General features: G+C 53.8%; 8 protein-coding genes across 8 annotated transcripts; 4 read left to right on the forward strand and 4 right to left on the reverse strand.

Annotated features, from left to right (window-relative positions):
• Nucleotides 1-30: 30 nt before the first annotated feature.
• SCP_1301450 (predicted protein) lies at nt 31-1769 on the reverse strand (the record flags this gene model as incomplete). The annotated part of the gene is made up of 3 exons (XM_027763442.1): nt 31-1111; nt 1183-1514; nt 1569-1769. 3 exons carry the CDS (start codon nt 1767-1769, stop codon nt 31-33), a joined length of 1614 nt encoding a protein of 537 aa, XP_027619243.1.
• A 441-nt stretch (nt 1770-2210) lies between these two features.
• SCP_1301460 (zf-C3HC-domain-containing protein) lies at nt 2211-5971 on the reverse strand (the record flags this gene model as incomplete). Its single annotated transcript, XM_027763443.1, has 10 exons — nt 2211-2476; nt 2529-2997; nt 3060-3706; nt 3924-3951; nt 4009-4923; nt 4972-5084; nt 5135-5218; nt 5279-5643; nt 5699-5850; nt 5903-5971. The coding sequence occupies 10 exons, from the start codon at nt 5969-5971 to the stop codon at nt 2211-2213; spliced, it is 3108 nt and encodes a 1035-aa protein (XP_027619244.1).
• Nucleotides 5972-6170: 199 nt separating this feature from the next.
• Nucleotides 6171-9652, reverse strand: SCP_1301470 (hypothetical protein; the record flags this gene model as incomplete). The annotated part of the gene is made up of 3 exons (XM_027763444.1): nt 6171-8629; nt 8686-9536; nt 9585-9652. 3 exons carry the CDS (start codon nt 9650-9652, stop codon nt 6171-6173), a joined length of 3378 nt encoding a protein of 1125 aa, XP_027619245.1.
• Nucleotides 9653-10207: 555 nt separating this feature from the next.
• SCP_1301480 (60S acidic ribosomal protein) lies at nt 10208-11453 on the forward strand (the record flags this gene model as incomplete). Its single annotated transcript, XM_027763445.1, has 4 exons — nt 10208-10274; nt 10326-11044; nt 11239-11373; nt 11433-11453. The coding sequence occupies 4 exons, from the start codon at nt 10208-10210 to the stop codon at nt 11451-11453; spliced, it is 942 nt and encodes a 313-aa protein (XP_027619246.1).
• Nucleotides 11454-11898: 445 nt separating this feature from the next.
• SCP_1301490 (Ketoreductase azaE) lies at nt 11899-13100 on the forward strand (the record flags this gene model as incomplete). Its single annotated transcript, XM_027763446.1, has 4 exons — nt 11899-12105; nt 12168-12685; nt 12742-12860; nt 12910-13100. 4 exons carry the CDS (start codon nt 11899-11901, stop codon nt 13098-13100), a joined length of 1035 nt encoding a protein of 344 aa, XP_027619247.1.
• Nucleotides 13101-13647: 547 nt separating this feature from the next.
• Nucleotides 13648-15650, reverse strand: SCP_1301500 (hypothetical protein; the record flags this gene model as incomplete). Its single annotated transcript, XM_027763447.1, has 19 exons — nt 13648-13770; nt 13839-13953; nt 14008-14032; nt 14085-14142; nt 14195-14222; nt 14276-14335; nt 14392-14492; nt 14559-14607; nt 14664-14679; nt 14742-14753; nt 14811-14835; nt 14887-14921; nt 14972-14997; nt 15053-15078; nt 15140-15157; nt 15210-15219; nt 15273-15371; nt 15420-15512; nt 15562-15650. The coding sequence occupies 19 exons, from the start codon at nt 15648-15650 to the stop codon at nt 13648-13650; spliced, it is 1008 nt and encodes a 335-aa protein (XP_027619248.1).
• Nucleotides 15651-20087: 4437 nt separating this feature from the next.
• On the forward strand, nt 20088-21285 carry SCP_1301510 (Ketoreductase azaE; the record flags this gene model as incomplete). The annotated part of the gene is made up of 4 exons (XM_027763448.1): nt 20088-20294; nt 20346-20863; nt 20923-21041; nt 21095-21285. 4 exons carry the CDS (start codon nt 20088-20090, stop codon nt 21283-21285), a joined length of 1035 nt encoding a protein of 344 aa, XP_027619249.1.
• A 1222-nt stretch (nt 21286-22507) lies between these two features.
• On the forward strand, nt 22508-24789 carry SCP_1301520 (acid protease; the record flags this gene model as incomplete). The annotated part of the gene is made up of 11 exons (XM_027763449.1): nt 22508-22818; nt 22879-22958; nt 23011-23074; nt 23131-23203; nt 23260-23353; nt 23406-23535; nt 23591-23667; nt 23731-23854; nt 23922-24034; nt 24098-24201; nt 24250-24789. The coding sequence occupies 11 exons, from the start codon at nt 22508-22510 to the stop codon at nt 24787-24789; spliced, it is 1710 nt and encodes a 569-aa protein (XP_027619250.1).
• Nucleotides 24790-25599: the final 810 nt, after the last annotated feature.

Below are 25599 nucleotides of genomic sequence, written 5' to 3' on the forward strand. Positions count from 1 at the left end.
AAAGTGTCTATGACCATAACAATGTGGTAATTATGGAGAGGGCGTTGGACACCAGTCACTACAGATCGGGTCACTCCATGACACAAACCGATTCTCTTGCTCTGCCACCCCCTTCCATCCGTCTAAATTCTCCCAGCTAATATTTGACCGAACAGACCATCTACCTTGCTCGTCCTCCTGCGTCTCTTCCACCGCCCCTCCATCCTCTTTTTGGTCCAAGTGATCGTGTTCCGAGTTATTCGTCGCGTTTTCAATATTCTTCGTTGACTGATTCACCTCATGGTCAGATTCCGAGTGAGTATCTGTCAGAGAATCTTCCAGGTCGGAGGCACAAGAGCTACTGTCCTTTTTATCGTTCCGTTGTATAGACCAAAGACCGTTCGGCTCCCTCGCACCCTCCCGTCGGACGACCCAGTCTTCCAACGTCTGAGAGGGTACTTCACTCAGGTCCAAGCCCTCGCAGTTCTGCACGGACTCAATGAGGAGCTCAAACTGGCCTCCGCATGAAATTGCTATGTCGTTCTCGTGCCACAGCTCACCCGCCGTCATGGCAGACTCTCTATAATTGCTCATCCTGGCCTTCACTAGCTCGCCAATTTCGGGGAGGGGCACGAGTTGGCCGGCTTTGTCGTGCGCGAGATGATGATGGGTCACTAGCAAGTCGTGGTCCTCCCTTGCCTTGGCCTTCTCAAGAGCGGCGCTGCACTTCAAGGACCGCGCATGGGCGTGTCCCTTTCCCTCGCGCCTCGTGAACTGCGCGACTTGGCTCGCATAGCCAAGCACGTCGTCCCTGTCCCATTCGTCCACCTCGTCCGCCCTTCCAACCCCACTAACGTGAACTTCGTACCTCCACTCGTCCGCAACACTCTGACACCAACTGGTGAATTCTTCTACTGTCCATTCGAACTTGTGGTCGTCATGCCGGAAGACACGTGCGGTTCTCCCCGTTGGATCTGGGTATCCTCCACGCTCACTCTCCGGCGTATCTGGCGAGCAGAATCGTGCATTATAGGTGTACGACGGCGTCGTGAGGAGCAGCAGGCGCGGGTGGTACCCCCCGAGGACGATCGGTGCGAAGTCCTGCATCACGTCTTCCTGGAGGTGTTCGATACTGGCCACGTGCACGCATATGGAAGCGAATAATGAGCAAGAAGCGTAGCAAAAGTACGCGAAGGCACGTACACTTCTGTGGCAACGATGCATTCCACGCCGACAAACTCGGGATTGAACGCCTGCACCCCGCCCCTCCAGATCTTGGCCTCAAGGGGCTCCCAACGCGGCATGGGCTCCCATGAGGATAGGACAATGGGCGGAGGCGGAGACGTCATCGATATAGCGTCCTTGAGACTGTCCGGCGCAATATCGACTCCGTGAATCTTCGCTACGTGCAGAATCTCGTCAGGGTGAACGTCAGGAGCCACCGCCACGTTGGAGATCGGCTTCGGCCGCAGCCACGGCGCGGGATTGCACAGACAGGAGAGGAGCTCGCCACTCCCGCACCCCACGTCGAGAACCTGCGTGTGATCGGATCTCATCGTCGGGCTTCACCCATGTACAGCTACACTCACTTCAGTCACTTTCTCGCGTCGGAGGACGCTGAGTATCCATATCCGGCGCTGGAGGTACAGCCGCGGATCGAACGTCACTTCGAGCTGGACAGCAGTAGGTGGCGCTTGCTCTAACCGTACATTTGAGATTTCGATTGCAGCCGGTGACCCTTGTTCTACGATAGCAGCAAGGTTAGCAGCAGGTTTCGCCTGTTCCGACATCGGTGCAAGCAAAGGGATGGAAGAGATATGCAAGGATATCAACCTAGATGTCAGACATTATAGGATGCAAGAGCCTTAGCAGTGAGAACAAAGAGAGACATGTTCACGCAGTCACGGTCATGACTGCAACTCTGAAGCTGCAATCATGCGGACCGGCGCTTCTGTACAGATCGGATCTAGCTACCTTCGCGATAATAGTACGCTGTGCACAAGCAGAAACGCCATGTAATTACAATATTGGTGAGCACATTGAATTTTACAACAAGGATCTCGCGAAGAGACACGACTTGAAGGGAATGCAATCTAGTCCCAAACGAGTGAAGCCAGGATAAAGTACTGCAACATACGCATATGCAATAAACAAGTGGCCAGTGGTACACACACGGTCGACGACGAGCCGCGACATGCGCGAGCAGCCTGGGATATTCAGGGCGTCACAGATCATATCAAGCCCGCCGCCTGCAGATCCCTCCGTAACCTCAGGTCGGCTTCTGATATCTGCTCCCGTCGCAGGACGTTCTCGTTCTCGTTCGCGCTCGCGCCCTGGTCCACCAATCCGAATACGCGCTCGAGGTTGCGGCGGACCTCTGCATCGCGCTGCATCTGTTCCGGAGAGATCGGTGCAGCATTGGCAGACGCACGGATGGAGGACTCCCACCGCTTGACGCGGTAGAACCCGATGAGGGACCACAAAAGCAGGAACCACCCTGAGATGTGATTGTCAGCTTGAGCAGGTATAGAAAGACGCAGGATGCATACCAAGTGTCATCAAGAGGAGTGACAGCCAATCACGCGATGTGATGCCAAAGGCATCAGGGGACAGATTCATGTATGTGCCGTTCGATGGCATTATCCACGGCGAGTCCGCGGTTGGGCGCACGACGGACATAGGCATCCCTGCCGTCTCGTTCCAATACATCAGGTCCTGCCCCGTCATGCCCTCGTCGTTCGACGTGCTTCGCGAGTAGAACCCATACTGAATGAGCGTCAGGCCGAGTCCCGCGCGGGAACCGTACTTCGCCGCATGGCTCGTGTGCAGGAGATACGTGAGGATGAACCCCACGAACTGGAAGAAGTAAGAGATGAACATGGTCGCCACGAAGAAAATGACGGAGCCTGTGGGCAGGTCATCGACGATCATGTATGCACCGGGGTCGAGGCCGATAGGCGCATGGACAGTCGTCTCCCAGTAGGGAGGGACCGCGTCAGCTTGCGCCTCGACGTATGTCTGCAACGCAGAGGGCGATCGGTGAGTCTTGAGGTAGGAAATAACAACACAGCAACGCTTACGGGTGGTGTCTCCTTCTGCGCTTCCTCGGGAACGAGGAACACCTCTCCACTTTCGTTCGTCACTGGCACCGCTCTGCCAGGCTTGGCCATCACATTAGCGAACACCCCGTCATTCTCGGTGCCGCCCCCTCGTGGCGCCGGGTGGCTCGGCTCGGTAGGTATCCTAGAGTAGTGTTGCGGGAGTAGCACACCTACAGCTCTTCTAAAGAACGAAGGCCTGCTTGCATTGGGCCGCACAGGCGATGACGGCAGGCGGCCGTTGGAGTTGCCGAAGTCGTTCGGGAGGGCGAAGATGGACGAGTGTGGCGGTGATCCTGGTGGCGGATAGTCGTAATCGCGATCGCGCTCGAAGTCATATGTTCCAGGGATCGCGAGGAGCGCAGGAGCAGTGTGTTCTGTGGGCGACTGCGACGCGGGGTAGCCATGTGTCAGGGGAGTGGACTCGGTGTGATGCTCGTCGTCGTCGAATGCGTCGTCCATCTCGCGCTCTGCGTCCGGGCCCGAGCGGGGGTTAGGCAGAGGAGCATAGCGGGCAGGCATAGCGAGAGGACGACGAGGAGATGGGTACGGGGGGTACGGAACTAAGTAGATCAGGAGGAGAAAGGCATCAAGTTCAGGACTGCGCATTGACGCCCACGCTAATGTCGCTGCATGTGTCATACATCTCATGTCAGATTGTAGCATAGCAGCTGTGACATGTGACCCATCATCTATCATACTGAGTAACTGAACTGAGTAGGTCGCGTGCCAGACTAACTTGCTCAACCCACAGCACAAATCGTACACTAGGTCCTCCTGAGTCAAAAGAGGAACGTGTACATACACACGGAAGTACGAGTAGATGGCAGCATCAACTAAGCAGACCCTTCACGTATCTCAACAGATCTTTGCCCTACGGAGAAGACAAGGTTAAGAATGATGGTAAGGTATATGACAGAGAGGAACGTACACCACGAGCTTTCACCCCAGCAACCATAGCTTCGACGGGGTCCACCTCCATTTCCATCGCCTGCGAAACAGTATCGCTCTCATTTGTTTGTGCCCCGCTTGCCCGTCTTGCGGTAGTTGCTCTGTTGAGACCCAAGCGCTGCCTCCGCGCCATTCCATGACGCAGTACAACAGTCAACACCGCCCGCCATCCCTCAACAGCGCCTCCCTGCTCGCCAGGCAAGGATGTCGGCTTGTTCGGGAGGATACCAGTCGAAGCGGAATGCGCATGACTGGGTGTCGCCAGCTGCGCCGCCGCAAGGGAGGGCACCACGGTCGAGCGTACGACATACGGACAATACGGCCTGTGCTCCCGCAGGACGTCGAGTTGTCTCTTCGGCATCGCCACACTGGCTCCAGCAGCTCCCTCGTGGGCGGGTGTCTGCTCACTGTTCGCTTGCGATTTCAAGAATGACCACAGCCCGAGTCGGCGCTGGCACAGCGCACAATACAACAATGTCGTATCCGCGTCGTTCTTCAGCAAAATACTAGAAGGACTTCTCGGTACCGCCGAAGCGGTAGAAGGGAGCTGATCATTGTTCAGAGGCGCGTGTGATATGCTCGGCGTCGCTGTGCCCTCTCGGAGAGACGACACCGACGGGGATCGCGGAACGGCACGTACAGCGCTCGAAGGAGCGACGGAATTGGCACGCGAGATGGACGATACGCGCGTTCGTTCCGCAGGCGGTGCTGCGGGAGCGACAGACCACCCGAATAATGAGGCAATGACAGCAGTTTCCGAAGGCTCAGGCTGCGCGACCGGAACGCTCGACGCAGAGATGGACTCTGACTGAGACGGCTCAGAGTCGGACAGGGGTAAGGCAGGTCTCGAAACCGATGATATCGTCGAGAGCAGAGATTGCACCTGAACCGATGACTACCTTGCGTGAGCCCTACGGACTTACTATGAAGCGAACGAACATACCAAGGGATGCTTGATCATCACGTTTTGCAGGACTGGTTCCATAGCAATCGCCCGAGACTTGATTTCTCTTGCCATTGCCAGGGGTGCTTGCATATGAATTCGGTATATCGAAGCTACGCCAGTCATGAGCCAGCGGTGTAGATGTAGAGGCAGAGACGCTTACGATCACATTGCCTAACCTTCCACGGGCACCCGTCCTTATGCATGTCCACCAATTGAACACGCTGCTTCTCGACTAACGCGTTTGCTGCAAAGAGTTCCTCAGTATCACCTACCTTCAATCACCCCTGTATATATCCCTACATACCAGCATCGCGGTTCATGCCCTCCCTGCCTGCGAGGACCCACGAGACCCCACATATCCCACACAGCAGGCGGTCCTTGTCGCTGTTGACCCAGCCGCACTTTGCGGCGGCGACCGCGTCGATGGCGGGAGGTTTGTTCGAGTATGACGAGAGCTTGAACGTCGCAAGGCGCGCGAGGAACGAGCTCAGAGAGGACGGCCGGTATTCCGATGCCGAGTGCGAAGCAGGTATTGTTGGTGTTGACAAAAAGGCGTGGCTGAGCTTGAACGGGAGCGCTTTCCGTGTCCGGGTGGCAGTGCGAGAGAGTATGGCAGCGAGGTGCGGGGCAGTCTTTGACAACTTTTCTAGCTCGTCTGTAGGACCGGCACTGGAGCATCGAGGATTAAACTTGGAGGGGTGAAATTGGATAGTTAAAAACTTGCGGTTTCGGCTGTTTTGTGATACCATACTTTGCGAGAGTCGAGTATAATGAGCGAGCTAGACGTGGCTTCTTGGCTGGTGGGGGTAAATCTGCAGCAGAGGCGGAAGGCACCACCGCTTCGTCCAGGATATGGAGGGCATCTTCGAGTTTGCGCTGCAAGCCTCGTCAGAAAATGCTGATGGGAGACTTTGTGAAGGTAACGGACTTTGAACGACTTCTCCTGCAGGGTTGAAGGTGCAGCTGCAGTCGAGGTGGAGGCAGTTGTCTGGGACATGCTTGGAGTCGTAGTGGTGGATGGAGCGTGGCGTGGCGTAGCCGCTGAGCGCCCGCACAGCGAGCACAAATAAGCGCCCCAATGATGCGATCACGCGACGAGTTTTATCTGAATTCCCCTGAAGGAAGAAAAAACTCACAAGATGTATGTACATTTAATTATCCAACAGTAAAGACACACATCATTCCTGCAAAGAAGGCTAACCCGGCTCACCAACGGACCCACGAAGTCGCATCGCCATCCGCCTCCCAGTTATTCTCGCCCTTTCCCGCGTCTTTTTTGCCTCCATCGCCTCAGCCTGGACCGTCTTCAGGATACCCACGACAGTACGTGCCGCCGCCACATCATCCCGGAGGTAGAACGACTTGATGAACATCCTATACAAAGGCCGCACATGCCTCCTGAAGGAAAGCTCCCCCGTATTGAGTTTGGACATTTCGAAACCTTCAGGTGCCGGCCCAGCACCTGTCCCGAACGGTAAGACTCCATGAACGTCGAAACCACGACCACAAGGATACCCGTTGAGAACCAACCGGTCAAACAGGGCACGGAGCTTCCCACTGTCCACCTCATTCCCCCAGTGCATGAGCGCCTTCAACAGGATATTGACCGTCACGCGATCGGGCACGAAGTCTACCTTGGCAGTGAGCTCCGCCATGGTGTCCAGTACCTTACGCATCCGCCGCGCGTTGCGTCGCTTGCGGTGCAAAAGACTCGCGTGCACGATCATGTTGCCCATCACCGTCTGTGCGCGCGAAGGCTGATGCTCTCGCATCTCGCCGTACATCTGCTTGGCCTTGCGGAGGCGACCTGGGAGGGAGAGGAGATGCAGCGCATACTGTGCTCTGGGGCTTTTGTGTCCGCTCGCCCGAGTAATGAGACTGGGGATTTTCAGCGTTGATCCCTTCGAAGAAGGAAGTCTCTGGAAGCCAACCGCTCGTGCCAACGAAACTCCGAGGGAACGCCCAGAATGGCGCATCGCCATATGCGAGGCTATAGTCGTCGCCCCTCCCTGGGCATAACGCACCACAAGCATTCTCAGCGACGCCAACCTGTGATCTGGGTATAAAGTTATGCTAAGATCGAAGACTCGCTTTGCAAGGTGAAATTGCCGGCGATGGAGAAGCGTCCGGAGGAAAGTCGAAAGAAAGGCAATCGTGAAGAACGAACGATCGGAACGAATAATTCCCCTAAGGATGGTGACGGCTTGAGACAAGTTACCAGAGTTCAGCAGCACAAGCAATGCGCTCTCAACGCGTTGACGTAAACCTTTCGGCGGGACAGAATGCGAGAACAATGCCGACATGGCGCCGCCCACACCACTGATGAACTGGCGGGGTAAGGATTGGATGCCATGGCGGACCAGGATGGACAACATCGGACGAAGAACCCGCAGTTGCTGCTGAGACGACAGGCGAATGTCTGCAAAAATATCAAGCGCGAGAACCCCAAACCCTTGCTTTGCCATGTTGACAGCCAGAACGGTGAGAGTCTCCGCTGTAACATCTATTCCTGCACTTTGTGCCACGGTCTGCAGCTCCTGCGCCTTCTCTACGTCGATGTGGGAATAGCGCGATACGCACGCGCTGACAATCGTTGAGACTAACTGTGGATCACCGACATACTCCAAAACCAAATTGAGCGCAGGATTCATCCAGACACCGCAGGCCAGAGAACACGTCAAATGTTCCTGCGCCAGAGCTCGTATTCCCAGCCAAGTGGTAGGCTCGGAATCCTTCACTCGCCATAGACCCGAGCGCACGGAATATTCTTGGCAAGCAGAGCGTAGTGTCCGGTTCTCCAGGCGACCAGCGAGGCTCAAGAAGGATGCACATATCGCCCGAGCTACGACGGGCGGGTGTGAACTATCCGAGCGGACTGTGGACCAGTCTCTCCATAAGGTCTCGAGGACGCGGCTGACTCCCTGGGTCACTTCACCGTGGAAGGGTGGGGAAGCAAATCGTTCTGCAGTGCGAAAAAAGCGTTCTAAGGAAGCAAGGGCACAAACCACCTGCCAGTCGGCGACATCGGCGTTCTGAGACAGCTTTGACAGGTTTGGGGTGCTCTGGCCTCTCATACTACCTGGAGCACTTTGGGCAAGAGCCAGAAGGAATAAACAGCTCCAACGAACATCTGTGGAAAACCCGTTGCGAAGGTCAGGGGAGAGGACTGTCTGTGCCACAGAAACGGCCCAATCCGAGAGTTCACGGTGTAGAGAATCCGTAAAGTGGTAGGCTTTCTTGTCAGAGAAAATCGCGGTATTCAGAGCAGTTGTCAACTCGTGGATGTGAACGTCGCGAGCATGGTCGACACGTGAATCAGATCGGGAGGCTCGATTCACGCCGCAGCCGAGAGGTTCCCCTTGGAGCCGGTGCCACAATACAAGTAATGTTCTCTCCTTCAAAGTGGATGGCAATTCATGATCCGATCGCAACACTACCTGCCAGAGCAGGGCGAGCAACCGAGGGTGAAAGCGCTTATGCTGAGTGAGCAGATCACAAAGGCAGGACACAAGTTCGAGTATGCGCTCTGAGGTCGGGAACGATAATAACGCATGCAGATAGGGGACATGCACGTCAAAATGCGGCTGAACGAGGTATATCTTGCGGTAATGTTGCCCGGCCAAGCACAGAGCACGCTCGACAGAAAGCGAACACGCTGGCGAAGTCAAGTGAATGAGCACGAACATCATGTAGCAGCCAAGGACCACCCACAGCTCATGGCGTCCTCACCATCCGACGACGGCAGCTCCGCAAGATAAGCCCGCATTACCCAAAAACGATCGGAAGGGTTCAATGGCTGTCCCGAGGCGCGTTTGAGACCTGCTACCTGTTTCACCAATCCCCAATGGGGACGTCCACTGCCTATAACATGCCCCGCCAAGGGGTGCGCATAGACGGAGCGATAAAACTTTTCCGGGGTGGAAAGAGAAAGTGACCCGAACAGGCCGATAAGAGCGCTCAGATCGGCCGAGCTGAGCAAGGGCAGTTGGTCTTGGGCTTTGGCAGAAAAATAGAGCCTTCGAATATAGCTAAGATAGTGCCTGGCGGGCGCAATCGACGACGTTTTGGGTGGGGAGAGAAGGCGATGAAGTTGGACAGCAGACAAATCAGCGGGTTTGCCATCAGATGGAGGTGAGATGCCCTCCACATTCCCTGACAAGGAGGAATCTGCGTCCGAAGAACCAAGTGTACGTGAGTCGTGGTGTCCAACGACTTCCGTGCTAGTGGTCAAGATGTTGGAAGGCGTAGAAGCGTCTACCACGTTCGTCTCTTGAGATGGAGGATGGACTATGTGAGAAGAGCCTACTCCTTTACCGAGCATGGGCATGCTGGCCAAGTCCAGAGGCGCGGCACACGTGGGGCAAAGTACGATGCGAGAACTGCCACCTTTCCGATCGTCCGACCGCGACCTGCCGGAGACAAACTCTACATCGGTGTTATATTCCAAGGAGGACAAATCCGCCTGGAAGGATGTTACATGTGGTCGCGAGGATTTATCGCTCTTGTTATCTTCTGTATACCTGTCCAGCTTGAGCGAGGAATACGCGCGCGACAAAAATGGCCTGAACAACAAATTAGACACTAAACACGCGTGAGCGAATACAACTCACGCAGAAGAGGGTAAAGATCTAGCACGACTGCCTGCGACTCTGACGGTCGACAGGCACCATCGCCACATTCCATTGCATGGAAAGCTCTTCAGCAGCGCGTCACTGTCTCAAAATAACGCGCCTGGCCTGCCCGGCGACCACTACGCGTCAACAGCCACAAATACGTCTCTGCTCCTTCTTCAATGTGGATGAGGAACGGCCAGAGCGAGATGGCGGAAGAGTGTCAACTGTAGCAGTCGACACCGTCGGTGCGCGCCAGCGCCATGGCCACGTGGTTCTATTTGTTCGTATTTGAACCTCTCTCGGCAAGCCCCGACCGCTACCAAACTCAAAATCCAAAACTGGCACGCCACTGCATCCCGAAAAGTTGGCAGGCCGGCCACCGCGCAATTGCATACTACACGCCCAGTCGCCTTGAAAAATCCTTTGGCACGCCAGGTGAGGGAGCATCACTGAGGTTCGCATGAAACTGTTAGTGATAATGTGACTTGCAGCGGCAGAGGTCAATAGGGAGGCACTGATTCATCCACGACATTCACATTAATCCCGTCATGTGAGTTATCGCGCTCGCGAACGTGGTGGGACGGTTGTAACGAGCTGCATTCGCAGCTCGCAAAAGTACAATGGGTGCTACTCGCGCACAGAAGGAATTATACTTTATCAAACTCAAGGAGCTGATTGCCAAGTACTGTGAGTCTTCGGCCGGTCCTGTGTCTCATCTGTTTCTCATACTGTGCCTAGCTTCGATCTTCGTGGTCAATGTCGACAACGTCGGTTCCAACCAGATGCACCAGATCCGCGTCGCTCTCCGCGGTAAGGGTATCGTCGTGATGGGCAAGAACACCATGGTCCGCCGCGCACTCCGCTCCATCCTTAGCGAATACCCCCAGTTTGAGCGGCTTCTCCCCCACGTCAAAGGCAACATCGGTTTCGTCTTCACTTCTGGCGACCTCAAGGATGTGCGTGACCTCATCACCGCCAACAAGGTAGCCGCTCCCGCTCGTGCGGGCGCCCTTGCGCCCAAGGATGTCAGCATCCCTGCCGGAAACACCGGTATGGAGCCGGGCAAGACGTCCTTCTTCCAGGCTCTCGGTATCCCTACCAAGATCGCGCGTGGCACGATCGAAATCGTGTCCGACGTTAAGGTCGTTACCGCTGGCACACGTGTCGGCCCGTCCGAGGCGATGCTGCTGAACATGCTGAACATCTCGCCGTTCACGTACGGGATGACGGTCATCCAGATCTTCGATCAGGGCAACGTGTTCACGCCCGATGTGCTCGACGTCACCGACAAGGAGCTCATCGACCGCTTCCTCTCCGGCGTACAGACCATCGCGGCAATATCGCTTGCGCTGCATTATCCCACCCTCGTGTCTGTCATGCATTCCCTGGTCAACTCGTACAAGAACCTCATTGCTGTCTCCCTTGCCACGGATTACACCTTCGAGGGCGCAGAGAAGGTGAGTTTCTGCGGAGTCGTGTACACAAATCTTATCCGAAGATGTTTATTTACCCTTACACTGAAAATGCTGAGTGTCTCAAGGACGCATGCTGTTCGATATAGATTTCTGTTCTCTGATGGATTTCCATTTCACAATGTGTTATTCCCTTTGTTGTTCCGAACTTCGTAATTCACCGCTGATCTCTCCGACAGGCGAAAGAGTACCTCGCTAATCCCGACGCGTTCGCTGCTGCTGCCCCTGCGGCTGCCTCTGCGGAGGCTGCTCCCGCGGCGGAGGCGGCCCCTGCTAAGGAGGAGGAGAAGGAGGAAGAATCTGACGAGGACATGGTACGTGTCCACCTTGACAATGCAGCCAGTGCGAGCAGCGGGCTGAGGCAAAGTTGCAGGGTTTCGGTCTCTTCGATTAAGCTGTATCCACTCTGCGCACGTACATGCTACTCATGTCCTGTATCGTCTCACGCCCAAAATACGTCCTTATATTGTTTCTATATCTTTTGTGCGAGTCTCGGGGTTTGTCTGGTGCTCTACTCGGCGCTCTCTTTTGTGCGGCGGTACGGCCAAGGCACGGCTACTGGGGCACCTACCATGATTCCCGCAGAACTGTGCGGTAGAGGTGCAAAGATATACGGATGTGTGGACAGATGACCTGAGTGAGCACGAGCGCGACGGAACCATTGGGTGCTATCCGGTCTTGCATCGATCAGCTCTTATCGCGTCTTTTCTTACTAACGGACCGAGATGATCCCTACTTAAGAGTGCGGTGGCGACATCGAGTAGACAGGTGTCGAGGACACCGTTTGCTCGCATCCTACTAACCACACCCAAACCCTCCACCACCCCGCAATACATATCATGCCCGCCGTCACCCCCGGAACTGGAAAAGTGCTCGTCACAGGCGCGAACGGCTACATCGCGATCTGGGTCGTGCGTACGCTACTCGAGCAGGGCTACGCTGTGCGCGGCACCGTACGCTCCCACATCAAGGCGAAGCACCTGCACAAGACGTTCAAGTCTTATGGTGATAAGCTGGAGATCGTCATCGTCGAGGACATCACCAAGGTGAACCGCCGTGTCCCACCTCGGTGCCGCCGTCTTGTCCTTGACACTGAACTGGGTTGTAGGAAGGCGCGTTCGACGAGGCTGTTAAGGGCGTCGTCGCGATCGAGCACACCGCGTCGCCCTTCCACTTCAACGCCGTCGAGCCCGACGAGCTCATTGGTCCCGCGGTAAACGGCACGCTGAGCGTCCTGCAGAGCGCGCTCAAGTACGGCTCTGCAGTCAAGCGCATCGTCGTCACGTCCTCCTGCGCCGCCGTGCTCACCGTCTCACCGGAGCCGCACGTTTTCAGCGAGCTCGACTGGAACAACAAGTCCATCAAGGAGGTCGAGGAGCAAGGGCGCAACGCGCTCGGGGCGTCCAAGTACCGCGCCAGCAAAACGCTCGCGGAGCGGGCCGCATGGGATTTTGTCGCGAAGAACAAGGAGCAGCTCAGCTGGGACCTCGTCGTGCTGAACCCGCCGTACGTGTTCGGCCCGGTCTTGCACGCCGTCGGAGCGCACGAGCAACTCAACTCGTCCATGCACGAGTGGTTCTTGACCGTGTTTAAAGGCGCGAAGGACAATGCTGCGCTCGGTACCGGGTGTGTGTCACGCGCTGCTTCTGAGAGGTTGTGCTGAAGCGACTATCGCGCTATAGCTCAAGCTGGATCGATGTGCGCGACCTGGCAGATGCACACACGCTTGCACTGGTGAAGGCGGAAGCTGGCGGCGAGCGCATTATCGTGTCTGCCGGCGCATACAACTGGCAGGACTGGTGTGAGCGTGCTGTATCGTTTCACGTGTGTCTGCTGATCCGCCTCGGCAGTGAACGCCGCGCGCAAGTTTGAGCCATCCACTCCTGCAGGAAACGAGTCGTACAAGCCTGAGGAGGCCGTGTACGTCATCAAATACAACACGGCGAAGGCGGCCAAGTTGCTCGGACTGAAGTACCATACGATTGAAGAGAGCACGCGCGATATGATTGCAGACTTCAAGGTACGCGGATGGTTGAAGTAGATTACTGGCGTTGTACATGCACGACAGGCAGATTCATCGAAAGCAGGTTGAGTGTCGCAATTGTAGAAATAGATTCATCTCGTCAGACCACCGTTTACAGCAAGGTTCATGCGTTTGCATATGTATACTATGCCCCTTCCGCGCAGATCTGACAACGAGCACTGATCAGGTTTCTCGGAGGTGGTACCGGCCCACGAGTGTTGAAGTAGCCGAGCAACCGGTACCGCGGTTTGAAGGGCATATTCGCAAGCTTGCGATAGAGTGATTCATTCAAGTTTTTGTCGAGACAACTTTTAACATACAGAAGCTGCTATCCGATTTTTGGAGAAGAACCAGAGCGGAGAACTCACTTCCGGGAAATCCATAGTAGTGTTCAAATATAAGCTCCTACATTACTTTCTACACCACCTCACGCCCAAACTACAATTCATCGGACAAACTGATGGTAAAAACGAGCGTGCTGGAAAGGACTCTAGGGGGAATGCACGTATACATAACGTTCTTAATGCCTGTACGGCTTACACCGGCGCAGACAACAAGGGAAGGATCAAACGAGTGACTGCGACTTCCCGGTCGAAGAGTAGTCGTCGTCCTCGACCTGCGTGAACGGAGTCGGGCCCTTCCCGTCGTTGACATCCCTGGTGACGTGCTGGAAGATCTCGATGGGGCGCTGATAAAGGCAGGTCAAGGCATGATTCGACGATCCATTGGATAGAGATGGACAGGATGATAACGTACAGGTATCTGGGGCTCCGTCTGATTCTGGCGCCTGGAGTTCAGCTCAACCGAGTTCGAGTGGGGATCCTGGCTCGTGCTCTTGCCCCCGCCCTGCCGAAGTGTGCGCGCATTCAGGCTGTACGAAGCAGAATGTCAGTATCCCTCTGGACGCCATAATGCGGATGCGTACGTTGCGAGGAACGAGTTCGCGTAGACTAGAGGGGATTTTGAATAATGCTGCGACAACTTCTAATATGAAGTACGTACGCTTTCCCTGAACATGCACGAGTCCGACAAAGACGAGGCTGTTCTTGACGAAGACAAACTGATGTAGATTTGGGTCAACATTTGACATACGAGGAGTGTACTTGACCTACGGTGAGCACGATGCTGATCGAGACGAACCTGTGTAAAAACGTCAGCAGTCTGCTTGAAAATTTGAACCAAATTATACTCGCATTGTCAGGGCACCAGAATTGATGACGTAGGACTGCATACTTCGGATGAGTTGGTCCGTGCTGAAAAGATCAGGTATCAAGATGGAACAAGATGAAGAGTGAAAATTCCAGCACACCCTTGGAAACCTGTCCGGCTGCGCCGCAGATAATAAATGAGGATCACTGCGATGGCCAGGTCTGTCGCCGCCGCAAAACTGAGGCCGCAGGTGACTGTGAACTAAGAAATCGGCGAAGAGGAATGGGTCGTCTGGGTGAATCAATCATGAACCAAGATACAACGTACGAAGGAACCTTTGCGCTTGTCAAATTCTGCCCATGTGCTGGTCGTTAATCTATAGTTGGTCAAGAATTAGTAAGGATGTGCCCTAGCATCTACAGAGATACATACGTCAGAACGCCGGAGCCTCGATTTGAACAAGAAGCTCAGTGTCAAAGTCTCGTTTAGTATGGAATTGAACACCCGCACCCCAGCTCAAGCCTGTATAATGCAGGCAATGTGAGCATCCTAACGCGCGAAGGGGAAAATGCGACGTACCGACACGAGCGACCAGCAATACGCTCTACGAGGCACATTATTAGAAAAAATAGGTGAAGATATCAATATCACGAACTGGTATTGTGGTGACAATGATGGATTTGTGGCTCACTAGGCAGAATCAGACCAGTTGTCAATCACGATTGAGAAAAACAACGCACGAATCCATATACGACGGATGAAGAAGCTGCGAAATGCAAATCAGTGTCACGAACTGTATATCGGAACATTTCCGAATGTACCCTTGTACGAACGCCGCAACAATGACCTAAATTTCAAGGAACTTCGATTGCAAGGACCGACATATCACAGGAAGAAGTATGACATACCTCGCTAAACACTGAAGCCTACAGTAACTAAGATGAGTTAAAATAGTGTTACCATTACTGATGGGCTTACCCCAGTACTCCTGCGTTGTCCTGTGAGCACTCTGCTGAACGTAAATAGCAGACAATTCCTCACCAGATGATAAGGGATGCCTCAGCTACGTTTCCAAAACCGGTGATCACATAATGATATATCATATGCAGACAGAACGCCGTATGTAACGTTTCCAGTATCCTAAGACATGTCAACGAGCAGAGACGAAAGAACATAATTTTTGCTCACCATACGAATAGAACGGTCCACCTGATGATCCTGACGTCGTTCGGGAAATTCCACCAATAAAGGTATGACTGTGCTGTCGTGATTCCGTACAACCTAGATCGATGGTGGGTTCGCGCCCTCAACAAGACAGGCAGGTACTTACATTGCAGCGAGGGAAATCGCAATGAACAGGCCTCCGAAGAGGTCTTCCGCGACGCTGGCCACGTCTGCCGCTTCTGCTCCTGATGCCATTGTTGCAAGAGGATACCAAGGATGTCCACGAGATAAAACTACCGGGAGGACAGCGCTCAAACGACCCTTGGACGTTGTGGAGACATACACCAGGTTAATATTCCTCTGGGATAGAAGACTGGCGAAATCAAAGGTCGGACTGGGCTTGAAGGAAGAGGCAATTGTTTGGCGGCCGGAAGAAGTACTGGAAGAAGTACGGACTCTGTGTGATAGATGATCTGACCGAAATTTGCATATACCGTAGATAGCAAGGTAATTCAGTTTCCCCGATACCGTGGTCCGTTGCTAGACCTTCCGGAGCCAACACCCCGGTAGTGGAACGGCAGCTTACCTATGAAAATGTTTTCCGCGCAAGCGCGGCAGAGACACCAAATACTCGGCCTCCTCCATCTCTCAAGCAGCACGAGAATCAGGGCAGTTCCGCGATCATAGCCTGGCTGCGAACATATCCTGCAAAGACAACACCACTCGGTGGGCCCCTCAAGTCATGCACCTTACCAGCAGGCTTTGGCGGCGGCACAATAACTAGAGGATGTTGACTCGCGAGGGCGGAAAGTGACGAAATACGAGTCCTGCTCGGGGAGTAGGAGATCTAGTGCACCGGTTTCACATTTTCTGCTTGAGGTCAAAAGTTTCTCGGCCGGCTGCTGTTACCATAGGTTGCTACCTGATACCGTGCAATGTTAAAAATTGAAGCGCTCACAGATCTTCTACGGAAGTCTACGATGTTTGCGAACGATGGTGGCGCTGCTAAAAATTTGTCGGAAAAACCTATCGTGCCTAATAAGGCGACGGATTTTGACCTCCTTGCGAAGAAATTAGGGCATTTTGAGTGATTTTAGCACCATTTTTCTCCCGACAAGGCAGTTACAAGTCCCAAATAAGTAGATGTCAGGCAATGTCCGTTGCAAGGCACTTTTTTTTCCGACATTATTTACAGCGCTTTGCATAAGTAATTGCGTGAAAAAATTGCACTATTTGGCTGGCGCAAACAAAGCCATAAACGGAAGGAGGCAGGTCGAATCAAGAGTTCGCAACGAAAGTACCGTTTGTCATGCAAAAACCTCATAAGAAAAATGAGCGGGCCACATATGATGTTCAGAGGCCCTGGGACGGGCTGAAAAGTGTTGCGGACTCCAAACGACAAATGCCGAGGAGAGCCCTGAATGCCGCGGGTGGCTGGCAAACTCGACCTTCTCCATATGGGTTTATTTGCACGGGCCAAATAGCGGAAAAAAATCCGCGGGTTTCACGCAATATGCAAAGCGCTGTAAGCTTCTGTCTGACAGGACAACACACCAGAAGTTTGCTGCCACATGCAAAACTTATTCCTTCTGTCACTAGCCATCGAAAAATTCCTGTTCGTGAGGGTAATTTGATCTTCCGCCGCTCCTGATTTTTTACTGAGATCCAAAGTCTGAGTGGGTGGCCTAGGCGTCGAAGTCACCCTCATCAACAACTTTGTCGATCGGAACTCCACGCTGCTAAGGAGCTCGGAGGCAGTTTAGAGCTTGAGCATAACAACGCGAAGGCCAATACGCGGGCGCCGCCGTAGGCGCAGCGCGACTTTGCAATTTCTATTGCAAAGTTAGTGCAGAGTGGCATGTGCGCTCACACCCACTGACGCCGGTCTCGCGGTTGCGGCGTTGATTATCTCGGATGTCGGTGGTCTTTTACTCTCCCCATCGGACGCCGGTGCCAGTGTGTCCTGGACCGGTACCGTATACCTGGTGTTGCTCACCCTGCTCATTCCTATAACATATCGGCAGCTCGAGATTCTGCACTTATCCTCGCCAATTTATGCGTGGGCCTGCACGCGGGTGTACCCACGCATATAACCGTGGTACACCATAGGACTTTAATTTTCTCTGCGAGGGCCGCCTTTGCGGGAGATACTTGACAATTCTGTGCACACCCAACATGTATTATCATTTAATCCGTACAACCAAGACGAAGATCTCGACGCTACCTGGCACGGTGATCCTATTCACAATATCGGTAGATGAGTGCAGTGAGACTCGTGTACGGATTAAATCCTAGGACGTGGAAGAGGGGAATATAGCTGCGCACAAATAGATCAACAGCTGAGTGAATCACGAGCAGAACTACTCCGTGGGGATTCCGCGCAGCATTCAGGGTACGACGGTACCCATAAATAATTGACGAGACCATCTAAAGCAAACGAGTGTCATCGAAATAAGGAGGACGACATGTACAGAATTTGAGGAAGGTGGCACATACTCTGAACCACGACGATTTCCATGCGCAAGTAGCTGGAGTAACCGGATGGGTTGACTGGGCACTAGGACTTTGCTGTGGCTGAATGAGTCCTTGTTTGAGGTACTACTCCATCGTCATCCGCAAGACGTTGTACGTCTACAGCATCGTTGAGTAACAGAGCACGGCTTAACCGGTAGATACGCTTATCGCCTCGCCGCACCATGCTTCGAGCACCTGCCGGTGGACGCTCAGGTATGCATCGACAATCTCGGGAGTGATGTACTCGCGGAACTCGCTCGAAAGACTCATGATGAAAACGTCGGGTCGGGAGCCTTCATGAGCTGCTACAGGCGCGCGTATTCGTTGTCGTTGAACCACCTCCAAACGTCGGCGTGCCGGAGTGCAGCGAGGCGACGACGACGGGGTTTTCGTACTCGTCGTACGCCTGCCGCAGCGAGACGAGAGAGCGCATGAGCGGGTTCGTCGCATTCATGCGCTCTCACCCCTCGCGCCGCGGCAAGTCCTTGTGCCTTGACACGCGGCAAGGATCTCAGTGACGATACATAAGACGGGCGAAGAAAGACATACTCCGCGTTCGCCTCCACGCGCATCCCGCCACCGGCGATGCCCGCCTTCGCACGACGCATTTCTCCTCGAATCCGCCGTGCTTTGGGCCCCAACTGCATCTATGAACGTCTCAGAGAGGGCTTTTTAGGCAGCTGTTTTCCGAATAGGCTCCATCATCATTGCGATTGTCGATTGCACCATGGCAGATGCCCTGGAACACTGTAAACATGCACAAAAAGAATACAACCAGAGACGTGCTGCGCGTATAGCGCTGTCCTCTGTCGTTTTGAGTACCTCAGAGACGCAGTCACCCACCTTGACACTGGTCTTGCGGAGCTCCTCCGCTGCAGTGCGCTACTGCGGGTTTACCTTGAAAGCTCGACCTTAACTGCAACAAGCCTCAGCATCCGGCATCCAGCGCAATGGCAGCAGAGACGCTCCCTGGTCTGCTCGCACGCCGCGCGGGCGTGGTGCATGCGTTGGAGTTTTAGAATTTGTTGACATCGCTCTGAAGCTGCAAGTTATCCTGGAATTCGCGGTTATTCCAGCTCCTCCCGGGGGACCTCGAGAAACGTTTGGAACGGCAACTTGGGATCATCCTGGCGGTGCGAGGAGGAGTGGAACGCCGATGAGGGCGGGAGGCGGGACTCGGGACCTTAACCGTCTCCCGCAGTCTCTCGGCCGACTCTGGGTCGTCGGTGCTGTCACAGACAGTGAGCTAACAGTGAGCTAAGCAGCATACACGGTGAACTCGGATACAGGGGGTCCTTGTATGCTCCGTAACCCTGCCTTCTAATTTGCTTGTAATAGAGGAAGAAACATATTTTGACTCTAGTCGTGGAGTGGCGCGGCCCGTACATCGTCAGCAACTATAGTGGCAACGACGACGTGCCGCAGCGTCGCGGGCCGATTTTTGTCACAAATGTCATATTCTTTTGCGGCGAGGTTTGCAATTTGATGACATTCGCATCTATTCGCATGCGTCCTGTACCTGTACATAAGTATGACAGACGACTGTTGTACTAGAAGTTCAGAAGTAGAAGCTCGGAAGGACTGGACAAGGATTGCCGCCCACCTTCTGACTGCCATTCTGCAGATGTGAGTTAGTCGGGCATTGCCGGGCAACGTCATTTTTGTGCGACGCGTGATTGCATTGACTTGTTCCGGAGTACTTGGCTGCGCTCGACGGTAGTGTTATCATCAGCAAGAACGCGATACGTAGCGTTTCCACAGTGTACAGAGGACGTCTACAGGCCAACGGCGTGTAAGAAACGTCGCGCCGAGTCTCGACGGTATGTACTGTACGCACTCGTGCTTCCGGCTGCGCTTACATAGCTTACATGTGTTCCGGGTGGATAAAAGGTGCCATGGGACATTGCCTAGGTAGCCCTTAATAATCCCGTCCTCCCCCGCTCAAGAAGGGTTTATCTTGTAGTCTGCTTACAGGAGACATGGCCTGAGTAAGTCTAAACCCCCGTCGACATCCGATCTTGCTCGGTCAGCTCTTGTTGCGTTGTTTCTTACCAAACTTTTCTTACTTAAGGGGCGGAGATGACCCGTATTTTAAAGTGGTAGACAGACGTAGAGGTCGATCTCTGTTCGCATCGCATCAACCACATCCAAACCCTCCACCACCCCGCAATACGTATCATGCCCGCCATCACCCCCGGAACTGGAAAAGTGCTCGTCACGGGCGCGAACGGCTACATCGCGATATGGGTCGTGCGTAGGTTACTGGAACAGGGCTACGCCGTGCGCGGCACCGTGCGCTCCCATAGCAAGTCCAAGCACCTATATGAGACGTTCAAGTCCTACGGAAATAAGCTGGAGATCGTCATCGTTGAGGACATCACCAAGGTGAGCCCTTCCCGTCCCCTACTGCGCGCTGATACTGAACCTGGGCCGTAGGAAGGTGCGTTCGACGAGGCTGTTAAGGGCGTCGTCGCGATCGAGCACACCGCGTCGCCCTTCCACTTCAACGCCGCCGAGCCCAACGACGTCATCTTCCCTGCGGTGAGCGGCACGCTGAGCGTCCTGCAGAGCGCGCTCAAGAACGGCTCTGCAGTCAAGCGCGTCGTCGTCACGTCCTCCTGCGCCGCCGTGCTCACTGTCTTGCCGGAGCCGCATGTCTTCACCGAGCTCGACTGGAACAACAAGTCCGTCAAGGAGGTCGAGGAGAAGGGACGCAATGCGGCCGGCTCGGACAAGTACATGGCAAGCAAAACGCTCGCGGAGCGGGCTGCATGGGACTTTGTCGCAAAGAACAAGGCGCAGCTCAGCTGGGATCTCGTCGTGCTCAACCCGCCGTACGTGTTCGGTCCAATCCTGCACGCCATTGGACAGCGCGAACAGCTCAATACGTCCATGCACGAGTTGTTTTTCGCTGTGTTTGAGGGCGCGAAGGACAAGGCTACACTTGCTACTGGGTGCGTGTGGCACGGTGCTTCTTAGAAAGGGTTATGCTGAAGCGACGTTTCCGCTATAGGTCAAGTTGGGTCGACGTGCGCGACCTGGCAGACGCGCACGTGCTCGCACTGGTGAAGGCGGAAGCTGGCGGCGAGCGCATTATCATTTCTGGCGGCGCATACAACTGGCAGGACTGGGGTAAGTATGCCCGATCGTTTCTCGTGTGTCCGCTGCCTGACCAGCCACGACAGTAATCGCCGCGCGCAAGCTCGAACCATCCACACCGGCAGGAAACGAGTCGTACAAGCCTGAGGAGGCCGTGTATGTCACCAATTACAACACCGCGAAAGAGGTCAAGCTGCTCGGGTTGCAGTACCACACGCTTGAGGAGAGCACGCGCGATATGATTGCAGACTTCAAAGCACGCGGATGGCTGAAGTAGATCGTTCAATTGTACGTGAACGACAAGCAGACATCGGAAGAATAGGCAGTTTTTGCATAGACGTGTCGCAATTGTAGAAAATTCTCCTAGATTCATCACCTATGCATTGTTGGATCAGCGTTAAAGTTCTATGTGTGGCTCCAGATGGTCTTCACAACGGAGACTCCAGATGTCACTCATCTTGACATGCGAAAGTAGGTTGTCGCCAAGCTCGTCTGAAGGGGTGCCAAGCGTATGCTATTTCAACTCAAAGCTATGTACATAGGTGTCGCAAAAATCAAGGATTGTCGCTGCGAAAACAGCATATCGGTCTTATGGAGATATTTAATCTGGGCCCTTGAACAAGTTTGCTGAACTAAGTAGTGCAGCAGCAACGGCGGGAAGGTGCGAATGGAGCAAGGGCATCGCCTTAAACCTAATATCACCGCTGTCAGATCTCAGATTTCCGATTCCTCACCCATTATTGCAAGCTTGTACATGCATAGGGCTTCTCAATTCTTATGCTCGCTTTCCAGTTCGCGCGCTCTGCCTGGGGTAGGAAGATTAGCCAGAATTACCCGACTGATGCCAGTAGATCCAGATCTCAGCTACGTCCAGCGCGGTGAGCACAGCGCTGCACAGCGTCGGGGATATCACCGTTTCTTCGTGCAAAATCTTTGAAGATCACATTCTGGGAATTCTGTTCACTTCTCTCTTGAGCAGCAATCACTTTGGACAATGATAATATACAGTATTTATGAGTCGTAGCATGGTTCAGTGCGGCCTCAGCCTTGTCGGCCGTGCAGCGATCTCGGGATCTAATATTGGCCCATCACTCGGCTAATCCTGGCTAATCATCCTACCAGGCAAGGCGGGCGAGCTGAAAAACGAGCACAAGAATTGAGAAGCCCTATGGGCCACAATTATTATTTAAGTACTTACTCTATTGATTCAACGTCTCGGGTGTCCTAGCATTGAAAACACGTCGCAAGACCTCACCTCGAATGATGACTTGGCAGTCCATGCTGCTCTGTGCGGCACAGAAGGCTCGGGGTGCACATAGGCTCATGGTGCATCACCGCGCGCTCATGCGCGCTCGGGCGAGCCACCGATAGTAGTGGCTGTTCAAACATGGGACTCCGACTATATTCCCTTGGGCTTCCCTCCTGGTGAGGCACGTATAAAATGCCATGTTGCTGGCACGAAGTCTCCATCATCTCCTCAACCTCTGGTACGCGGTCACATGTTTGTGGTTCCGTTGACTCTCCTGTCGCTCTGCTCCTGCTTTGCCGCGATCTATGCCGCGGCCGATCACAACCCCATCTTCAAGAACACGACAGCTGTTGTGACGGTCAACACCACGAACGAGAGCCAGCTCGGGTTCACCAATTCGTGGGGGCTCATTGGAGAGTACACCGCGACCGTTTACATCCAGGGCCAGCCGTTCCAGGTTATTATTGACACTGGCAGCTCAGACCTATGGATCTACAACTCCCAAAATCTGACGCTGGACGGCCTCATTCCCACTGGGCACAGCAGGAGCGACACCTATGAGTGAGTAGAGCTCTCGCCTCGACGGCAGTGTGCACAATATTCATACTTCGCTCATGGTAGTGACGGGACTTATATTGATGGGCCGATCGTGCTCGCGAATATCTCCCTTGGCCAGTATACAGTGCAAGCACAGGCGTTCAGTTTGTATCTCAACCATTCCGGCGCTTTTTGGTACTTACCATGTTACTCCAGTCAACTCCGAATCCGCTGCTGCTGAATTTGGCAGTTCTGCCGACGGTATCCTGGGTGTCAGTTCGTACGTGTAGCAATCGACGTTCTGCCTTGCCTCCACTGATATTGTAATTTGGGTAGACCGTTCGTTTCCCCTATTCTAGAAGAACTATACAGCAATAGCCCAGACAATGGTTGGCCATTCCTGTCAAATGTAAGAACCTACGATTTCTCAGAATCACGAGATCCTATTGCTCAAACACGTTGTAGCTATTCAACAACAATCCCGACATGGAACCGTACATTACCTTATACCTTACACGTTCTTCTGTTGGCGTAGTTGACGGCGGTGCTCTCACGATCTGTAAGTTCGCTGATACACTCTTGGTGCGTATGCACTGACTGGGTCTGCGTAGCGGAGATTGTGACGAACTTTGAAGCGGTCCTTGAGGCACCTCCATTACCGGTATACTCTGACAATGCCTTCTCCACGTTCATGGATGGTGTTTACTTGGATGGGAAGTTTCTAACTGGCAACTCGTTTGGGTGCGTTTTGTATCTTTCATTTTGAGATGTACAGCGCTTACCCGGTGCTGTTCAGACCCAATGGCACTGGTGTTAATGCTAACCCTGGTCCCAATCAGACTATTGTCCTCCTTGATTCTGGTACTTCCCTGAGTGGGTGTTCACCTTGTCGATTAACTCACATAGTTGTCGGTGTGCTAACTGGTACATTGACAGTGATAGCTCCGCCGTACTATGTCGACGGGATCTACAAGGATATCCCAGGAGCGCAATGGATTCCTAGTATGAAGACTTATTCGGTGCCGTGTTCGACAAAGTTGAACATCAGTATGGTGTTTGGGTTCGTCTACATCTCAATCCCTATTCTTGCAGAACAAATTGTTTATCTGTCGACTCGCGATTCACAGTGAGAGCATCTACGCGGTTGACCCCCTCGACTCCACACATGTCGACGTCAGCGATGATGGTTCTTTCACGTGCATCGGTGCTATCAGTTACAGCAGTGCATCTGGTGGTGTCGGTATGTATCCCTTCTCCAAGTGTGGCGGCTCCAGCTGATCGCCCGGGTTCATTCGTACCATAGATTTCATCCTCGGCAGCTCGTTCCTGCGGAATGTCTACACGCTCTTTCACTGGGGAAACTGGACCGAGAACCGCACGAACCAGCCCTACATGCAGCTACTCTCTGTGCGTCCGGCGCTCAAGTGCACCATCTATTACTGACCGCTTTCCCAGCTCACGGACCCGGACAAGGCCTGGGCGAACTTCGACACGCTCAACTTGGAGCGGATCGGGCAGATTCAGCAGCAGCAGATCCAGGATAACCAGAACTACACGTACCCGAAGACCGTCTCGCAGAGCGTCACGTACTCGCTCACCTCCCCCTCCCTCTCCGCGACCCATTCGGCGGGTGCGTCCAGCACCTCGGGCCCTTCTGCAAGCACCCTAAGCCCGTCGACGGCGAGCACTACCACCCCCGCTGCGGCTGCGAAGCTCGACGCGGCACTCGCTGAGGCGTCCGGCGGCGTGTCGTCGTCATCGACGGTCGATCTCGGTGGGCTCACACGTAACTCGTACATCATTATGGGCCTCATCGCGGGCGTGCTCGTGCTCCTTCTCGGCGTCCTGAGCAAGCTTGTCAGCGACGGCCGGAACCAGCAGTACCGCGCGGTGCCGAACGTCGTACGTCCGCCGATGCATTTCAGCGACAAGCCTTACGAGCCTGAAAGTGAGACGTTCGTGACGCCGTATGACGATCCGGCCAGGCCACATTGAGCATCCCGGTGGTGATGGTTGTGGGCGTCTGGCGGGTGGTGGCCGTTCGTATATGCTTGATTCTTCTTATTTATCATTTTTTCGCTTACGCTCACTCGTTGCATACGCCGATATTTTAGTAGGTAGCTCGTGCTCATGGACTTTTTTCATTTATACATACTAGCTTGAAATTGCATTGTTTCATTGTGTCCGTGCACCCATTCGTCTCGCAATCTTCTATGACAATTCCTTTTGTAAGAAGACGGTTTACAGAAAACTACCGAAGCACCAAGATACAAGGGAGGCTCAGTTTGGTCTCTACAGAGAGTTTCTCAACTTACTTAAATACCGTATTTGTCACAAATTTTAGGAAATGCTTGTAACTCGGAGCGAGGAGCAGAGGGGGTGACAATATCAGGCATCAGCAAAATCCAACTTTTTCTTGCAGAGCTATTTTGACTTTTTGGTCTTACAACCCTTATTTAAAGCAATAAGTCTTCAAATAAGTATCAATAAGTCTGATTTCAGACACTCATGTAATATGCATTAGGCCCTTTTTGACCTTATATCCTTAAATAAGGATCATAAGTCCATTTAAGTCATTTAAGTACCCTTTTAAGTAAAAGTTGGGTTTTGCAGGCGTACATGTTGTTTTAATGCATAATATAGTGAAGACTGTAAGCCAAGCGTGATGCAACCTTTCCAGCAGTCATAGAGCGGAGCATGCATGCATAGCGCAGCGACTCAGCTATGCATAGGGATGCATAGAGGATGCACAGCGGATGCATAGTGGTCGGCATGGGACGCCGCGCGCCCCCTTACCTTTTCCGT

Source organism: Sparassis crispa (assembly GCF_003851025.1).
Source record: "Sparassis crispa DNA, contig_000012F, whole genome shotgun sequence".
In the NCBI taxonomy this organism is placed as follows: domain Eukaryota; kingdom Fungi; phylum Basidiomycota; class Agaricomycetes; order Polyporales; family Sparassidaceae; genus Sparassis; species Sparassis crispa.